Below are 8,142 nucleotides of genomic sequence, written 5' to 3'. Positions count from 1 at the left end.
TTGTTTCACTATTAGGAGTTTTTTTTATGTACGATAATGCAACAGTTATTTCATCATGTCATCTCATAGATAGATAGATAGCTAGATAACATGAGGTAAAAAGCAGGATAGTAAGAGACACACAGAGAGAGAGACACAGAGAGAGAGAGAGAGAGAGAGAGAGAGAGAGAAATAGTGTTAGATATAATGAAAGAGAGACTGAGAGAGACAGATCCTTGTCTGGATATATATATATATATATATATATATATATATATATATATATATATATATATATATATATAGAGAGAGAGAGAGAGAGAGAGAGAGAGAGAGAGAGAGAGAGAGAGAGAGAGAGAGAGAGAGACGGATGTGGTACTGACTGCAGCTGCGTGCTTGGTGATGTTGCTGAGGATGACGACGACTCGGCTCTTGTAGCTGGACAGTGTGTTGGTGCTGGGGCACTGCAGCAGCTCACCATCAGGCCCAAACACAGAGCTGTACGGGACATTAATACTGCCTGGGATGTGACCACGACTGAAACTGCATCGCTTGGGTCAAGGGTCAAACTGACACAGTAAATAACATTTCATTCTGTATATCGGACTGACAGGCCGGGTTTCTAAACACATCCCAGTTCCACAGTTAAGCGAACAGAGAGGAGAACGAGAGAATGTGGATAACAGGGGAACACATGATGCAGAATTATAAAGGAATAAGCCTCTGGTCTCTGGGGAAGAGGAACGCCACAGCCGGGAAGAGAACGTGGAAAATTAACTTAATGAGGACGCGAACCCCAAAGGCCTGAGAAGAGAGGAAGCTCAGGAGAACCTCATACCAAATAACTCACGAGAGATAAAACGAGAGAGTGAAAGAAAGAGAGATTTTCTATAATGAGGGTCTGGGAGTAATTGAATCATCCTTCTTTTTAAGTATCGTGTCACATCGAGGGAAACGGGGGAAACGCAAACAGCTGCGATTTCCGCTAAATCAATTAGGCACAGAGTCACCTCTCAGAGACGAGTCAGTCGTTCAGGAGGAGTAGGAAGTAAACATGGAGTACATTAGTATTACAAATGCACACAATACGAGCTCTGGCTAACAGCGGTTCAGTCTGAAGAACGACGAAAATACGGCATATGATAGACTGGAATTATTTCTGCCTCACTTTTAAAACAAACTTGCCTTGATTTACACTGCCTCTGACCAGGATAAAGTGCTAACGCAAAACTAGCGTTAAGAGCCAGTTTTCAAAATTCATTCATTCATCTGCAGTAAATGCTTTATCCGTGCTGGATCCGGAGCTAATCCTGGGAATTTAAGAAGTGACAAAGGGATTAAAAACAGCCGCAAACTGTTTCATTTTTATTTTTTTCTATTTCTAATGCAAATGACCATCTGATTGTGCTGAAGTGGCGTCCTGCAAAAGGGAGTTGGTGGTGAGGGATTATAGAGGCTTCAATTTTACAATCAGGTATTATACCTGACAGAGAAGTTTCACAGGTCATGTTCAATGTTGATGGATAAATTCGATGATGGTTTTTACTGAGAAATCAATCAGTAAAGTACTTTTCTTTTTTATACACATTTGACTGAAACCATTCTGTAATATTCCCGGCACGGACTTCATATTTACAGTGTCTCTGACCAGGATAAAATGCTTACAGAAGATCAATAAATGATTAAAAATAAAAGTAATAAATATTTGATCCTATAGTGGATTTGGAGCCAACACACTCATTCACACCTAGAGGCTATTTAGCCAAGTTAATCCACTTATGAGCGCCCGATGTTTTTGGAGGAAAGCCAGAAATCTCAGAAGAAACATACATTCGATTTGTCAAACAGACATTATCCCAAATTGAGAAACTATCTTTGAGCATCATACATCGCATAGAATTCACTTCCTGGCAAGGTAATGAATGAAGGGAGCAACAACAACAACAACAAAAAAAAGATAATTACTTATGCAATGTGTTTGATTTTTGAATTAGAATTTTTTTTCTTTGATCAAAACAAACTTTATTTATTTTTTTTACACAATCTGCATTTTGCTGCTCTGTTTAATAAGCGAGAATGCGATTTTCCCACATATTTTAAAACACTTTTCACAAAAAAAACCCCAAAAAAACCCACACAAAACTAGATAAAAGAGTGAAACAAACTGATGGATATTGGAAATGTGTTCATCATAAAAGGACACATTAAACTTACCGCACAAGACACAACTCCGACCCTCGTTGGCGAAAAAAACACGCAGAACCAATTTTTGTATAAAATCACCCGTAAAAACCGTTCAGACGTAAATTGTCTGATTTTGTGTTCAAATTAACAAAAGATGAGCTGGCACGAAAACAAATTTGCACCTGTGCCCAAGCGTTGTTGTGTTCTTTTAGGCAAAAACTGATGGCTTCATTTAAATAAATAAATAAAAATGTTTACCATATTAACATATGAGAAAATGATATTTGAAAGTATTGTATAGTGTACACTTAAAATTTTTAAAAAGTTGTTTTAAAAGTACAGCCAATAAGAATTCAATTTCGTTAATCTCTTCTTTTAGCATGTAGAAATCCTTGTTCTCACCTATGTCATGATATATCTAACAGTTTTGTGGTTTACGGAGAGTTTGAGTTGTTCAACAAAGTTTCAAAGGTATTAAATGCTTATGCAGAAAACATGTGGCCTATGTAGCCTAATAAGGTGCTTATCTATTTGTCACATCTACTTTACAGTACAGTGAAATTTTTTCTTCGTATATCACAGCGATGTTAAGAAGCTGGGGTCAGAGTGCAGGGTCAGCTGTGATACCCCTCTCCTGGAGGACAGAGGGTTAAAGGCCTTGCTCAAGGGCTTCCAGAGTGGCAGCTTGGAGAGGCTGGAGCTTGAATCCCAGACCTTTCGATCAGTAACCCAAAACCTTAATGACTGAGCTACTGTACCTTTTCCCTAATAATTAAAAGTTACTGTAGTTATGAGGCTTAACTGTGATATGAACAATTTATTATTGACACTTCATAAACATGTGCTGTCTCCTTTCATCATAAACTTGTATAACTCTCTGAGGTAAAAATTGGACAAATCTGATTAATCCATTTGAATCCATTATATTACACTAATATTTACTATTTACTTTAGTTGTACAGCGGATGTTACCTTTGATATTTTTTCTGCTCTGAAGCGTAAAGACTCTCACCAAGCAACATACACTACATGGACATAAGATTTGTATGTACTTTTTGAACATTTCAATCCACATTTAGTTCCCATTTCTGGTTATAATAGCCTCCACTGTTTCGGGAAGATGTTTCACTAGATTTTGGAGTGAGCTTGTGGAGATTTGGGATATAAAGTCACGTACTGATGTAGGTGATGTGAGAAGGCCTGAGGTGCAGCATTTAAATTCAACAAAAGATGTTTAATAGGGTTGAGATCAGAGATTTATAGCAGACCACTTAAAAATATTCCACTCCAAACCATGTAAAGCACATCCTCATCGAGCTCGGTTTGGGTCTCTCAGTGCAAATGAAGGGAAAATGTAATGCTACTGCATCCAAAATAAATCTGATATAAATTGTGCCTTCAGATTTGTGGTAACAGTTTGGAGAAGAACCACATATGGCTGGAGATGTCAGGTGTCCCAATATTGTTGTCCATATATAGTGCCATAAAGTCTCTTCACATATCATTCACATTCTTTCATGCTTTAATCGAACTCTTTATAGCTTTATATAACTGAAATAGTGGGATTTGAATCGCTAACAATCCTGAAATTAGATTAGACACATAACTGCTGATTTACGTACTGTACAGCTCCATGAAAAAGTTGAATGTGATCTGGCAACACAAAGCTAATAATCTTTGAGTAAATGTGAAGAGGTAAAGAGGCATGCAAAATAAAGGCAATATGGAGCATGAGCTGGCAGTGTGTGTGTGTGTGTGTGTGTGTGTGTGTGTGTGTGTGTGTGTGTGTGTGTGTGTGGGCGTGAGTGTTTGAGTAAGAATAGTGCTTTGGGTAACTGCTTGTGTAGGCAGTGTATGTGTAAGTGTGTGTGTGTGTGTGTGTGTGGGCGCGAGTGTTTGAGTAAGAATAGTGCTTTGGGTAACTGCTTGTGGAGGCAGTGGATGTGTAAGTGTGTGTGTGTGTGTGTGTGTGTGTGTGTGTGTGTGTGTGTGTGTTGCAATCAGGCAATTTTAGAGCTCTCTAAGGTGAGAATGCAGGTGGTGTGTGAGTGCAATAACCCAGCAGTGATGCATCAGTAACTTCAGGAGTGTTAATGTTGGGTTTATAAGAGCACATTTTCACACACATGTCTTCCTATCTTTGTGGGGACTGAGAAAATTGTTAATGCATATAATTAAATGCTAGGGCGCAAGCAAAAGTTAAACCTGACCTCAGATTCTGTTAATAAAAAAAAACCCTTTGACTGTTTGTACCTCGAATTGATGTATAACCCAATTTTAAGAAAGAAATATGTGATAAATGTAAAATTTATGTACTGTTTTCATTTGGCTTGAGTTTAATTGACTTCACTGATCAACATCTGGTGAGTTGAAATGCAGTATTAAGGGGTTCAGTGAGAAAATGCATGTTTGCAGTGCGGCGTTTTAAGGATACTCCTCGTTGCTCCTGATGTCCACTGCTATGATCTTTGTCTTGACCGCCTTGGGTCGCTTTACAGGAGTCTTGAAGTGAGATGGGCCGGTAAGCTCACACAGATCAATCAGATCCTCAGCTGAGATCCGCGGAGACACTTCAGCCTTGAGCTCAGAGAGCTTCAGGGGCTCACGGGACTGAAAGAGAGAGAGAGAGAGAGAGAGAGAGAGAGAGAGAGAGAGAGAGAGAGCGAGAGAGAGAGAGAGAGTCAGGCAGACAAAGAAAGAGACAAAGTTAGACAGAGGGAGAAAGAGAGTCAGAAAGACAGAGAGACAGACAAATAGAGAGACAAAGTCAGAGAGAGAGAGAGAGAGAGAGAGAGAGAGAGAGAGAGAGAGAGAGAGAGAGAGACAAAGAGAGTGAGACAGAGTCAGACAGAGAGAGACAGACAGACCGACAGACAGTGAGAGAAGCAGACAAATAAAGAGACAGAGTCGAACATAGAAAGTTGAGAGAGACAGACAAACAGAGAAAGACAGATAAAAGAGAGACAGAGTCAGAGAGAGAGAGAGAGAGAGAGAGAGAGAGAGAGAGAGACAGAGTCAGACAGAGAAAGAGTTAGCAAAGCGACAGAAAGAGTCAGATATAGAGTGAGACAGAGTCAGATAGAGTGAAGGAGAGAGATTCAGTCACAGAGAGAGAGAGAGAGAGAGAGAGAGAGAGAGAGAGAGAGAGAGAGAGAGAGATTATCTCTGTATCTTGAAACAGGGTCAAGAAAGAATGACAGTCTATTAACATGCAAAAGAAATCAATATTAAACATATTTTTAAACAAATATACACCTCTAAATCCTGATATCATCCTCATGTATTATTCTTCTGTAATAATTCAGTCCAGAGTGTGTTACTGCAAATTTCCAAATTATTAATGAAGGACATGTCACACATTTTCCATTTAATAGTCACAGTTGGTGCTTTGAAACACCTGTAAAGCAGGTCATTGCTAAAAACCCCAAACATAACAATAAAATGTAACTTTACAAACAAACAAGAAAAACTCAAGCACCTTGACTGTTACAAAGCTCTCACAATGGCTAAACAAACATAACAAACGTTTGCCACACTGACAGTCATCTGGTTATTTCTTATACATTTGTACATTTTATGGGAGATGGCAGATGCCCTTATCCAGAGTGACTTATAATGATCTTGTTTATACAACTGAGCAGTTAAGGGGGTTAAGCACTTTGCTCAAAGGTCCAGCAGTGGCAGCTTGGTGGTGTTGGGATATGAACTCAGAACCTTCTGATCCAAGTCCAACATCTTAACCACTGAGCTACCACTTCCCCTGTTATTAGGCAAATTTTATGTCCCACATGTACTATTCAAGGCCGTGTGAATGATCTATAAGATCAAGAAGACATTGTATTCTGTCCCAGCACTTCCATCAGATCACATTCTGTTCCATGAACTAGTGCTCCACATGCAGAAGATTACAGATATTGCTTTTTTGTGTTTATTAGAACCAGCAGAACGATTCTTCAAGGCGTTCTGAAGAATGAGTTGGGCTTTAAGAGGGCTGAAGAGCTGAACATGTAACAGAAACCTTGACTATGTTCAAGGCTGAGAAGCCTTAAAAAAAAAAGGAGAGTAAAACCAGAGCTCAAGCACTAGATAAACAAAAGAAGATGAAAGCTGTAGGCAGAGTACTGCCTGAATATTAGACAAAAAGTCTAATGTTTGTAGTGAATCATCTAGTAAAGAACGTAAAACACAAAAAATCTGAGCTTGGTTATAAAGAAATGAATGTCAGAAGTAATAAATGATTGAGTGTACAAGCGCTTAATAAAAACTTATTGGAACTGCATATGAATGACCAATAAGTTATTCTGCGTGAGTGGCCATGTCCTGACAGATAAAGCGAGGAGAAAGAAATTCTGGAAATAGAAAGACAAAAAGAGAGCCAGAAAATGAGGAATAGCCGAGACAAATATTATATATATATATATACAGACGGGTTGTGATGAATTCATAGACCTGCCATGGACTGGTCAAGCAAGAAAGCTCAGAAAGGTGGTCCAAATGGGAAATGAAACGCTGCTGGATATCATTAGAAGGGAAAAAAAAAAAAAAAAACAAGAAAAAGGAAAGAAAACAAAACAAGTGATTCATTTTGTCCTAGTCCATATCACGGTTGCTCCGTTTTGACATTCAGGCTCGTATCACTGACAACCTTGAATAGCCCAAAGAGGGACCTTCGGAATACTCTGGATGGCAAGTAAGTGCACCGAGTACCACACGGCTTTACACGAAGGCATTTTTTAAGAGGATTATTAATAATCTTTAATCCTTAAATCCTTTTCAGAGCCAAACTAGTTTTGGATTCAAAGGTCAAAATGAGACTTGAGCCAATAATCAGCATATGATACACTGTAATATTAAATACACACAATATTATAGGATAGCCCAGGCTCCATTCAGGATTTACCCAATGGGTAATTTTTTCCCGGGACAGCACTTGTTCTTCCTGAGGTAAAAGCTGTCTTATATGGTCGATTGAATTAGTTTTTAGATGTAGCTGTGGCCATATTTTAATTAGAATATGACTTGTCAATTAGTAAGATTAGCCAATCACAGGGCTGTTAGGGTTTTCTCCAAGTACTTTAATATATCCTGTATGCATATTACAGTAAAGATAAAGAAATGGTGCCTGGTCATACCATCCTATAATGGTGGCTATCACACAATTTAAACGTCATAGTTCGGGTTCTGGAACTTAACTGGGAGAAAAATCAAGGATTCCAGAAATAAATGTTTAAATAAGGGCAGTAATGTGTAGTATTTCTGTTTTCCTCACAAGGGTATGAGAAATGTTTGCAAGAAAAATTCAATTTAATTTGATTTCGATAGCGCTTTTAACAATGAACATCGTCTCAAAGCAGATTTACAGAATGTAAGAATAAGAGAACAAAATTCACTTATATTTTAATTTGTGTGTATTTATTCCTGATAAACAGCCTGGGGGCGACTATGGAAAAAAACAACTCACTTAGACGTTATGAGGAAGAAACCCTGAGAGGAACCAGACTCAAAAGGGAAACCCATCCTCATTTTGGTGACACCAACGTAAAACATTACAAACACCAGAGAGGGAGAAATATCATAAGCAACGCAGTGTGAGATGATGAGTTTGTCCTTTCTACAGTCTTATACAGTCAGTTGGAGTTGTGGAACCAGATGCTCCTGAGCAAATCGTAAAATTAGCTCATTATCTAAGATTATTATAGATTCCCTGGTGGTCTAGTGGTTAGGATGCGGCGCTCTCACCGCTGCGGCCCGGGTTCGATCCCCAGTCAAAGAACCAACCCCAGCCATTACGGCTGCACAAGCCTTAGTGCCGGTCCCAAACCCGGATAAATGGGGAGGGTTGCGTTAGAAAGGGCATCCAGCATAAAAACATGTGCTAAATCAAACATGCGGATGGTCCGCTGTGGCGACCCCTAATGGGGGAAGCCGAAAGAAAGTTTATCTAAGATTATTATAGATTCAACAACAACTCCTCCATGC

At 39.0% G+C, this 8,142-nt stretch overlaps 1 protein-coding gene across 1 annotated transcript in view; it reads right to left on the bottom strand.

Moving 5' to 3' along the window:
* The window catches only part of tbck (TBC1 domain containing kinase), a 105,867-nt gene that overhangs the window by 520 nt on the left and 97,205 nt on the right, over positions 1-8,142 (bottom strand). The window contains exons 25-26 of the mRNA XM_046868613.1: positions 4,598-4,773; positions 363-522 (exon numbers count right to left, since the gene is read on the bottom strand). Coding sequence (XP_046724569.1) covers positions 363-522; positions 4,598-4,773 — 336 coding nt within the window. The remainder of the gene's footprint in view (positions 1-362; positions 523-4,597; positions 4,774-8,142) is intronic.

The sequence above is a fragment of the Silurus meridionalis genome, chromosome 2, assembly GCF_014805685.1.
Source record: "Silurus meridionalis isolate SWU-2019-XX chromosome 2, ASM1480568v1, whole genome shotgun sequence".
Classification (NCBI taxonomy): domain Eukaryota; kingdom Metazoa; phylum Chordata; class Actinopteri; order Siluriformes; family Siluridae; genus Silurus; species Silurus meridionalis.
Note: the sequence above shows the minus strand (reverse complement) of the source record. Positions and strands in the feature narration are given on the sequence as shown.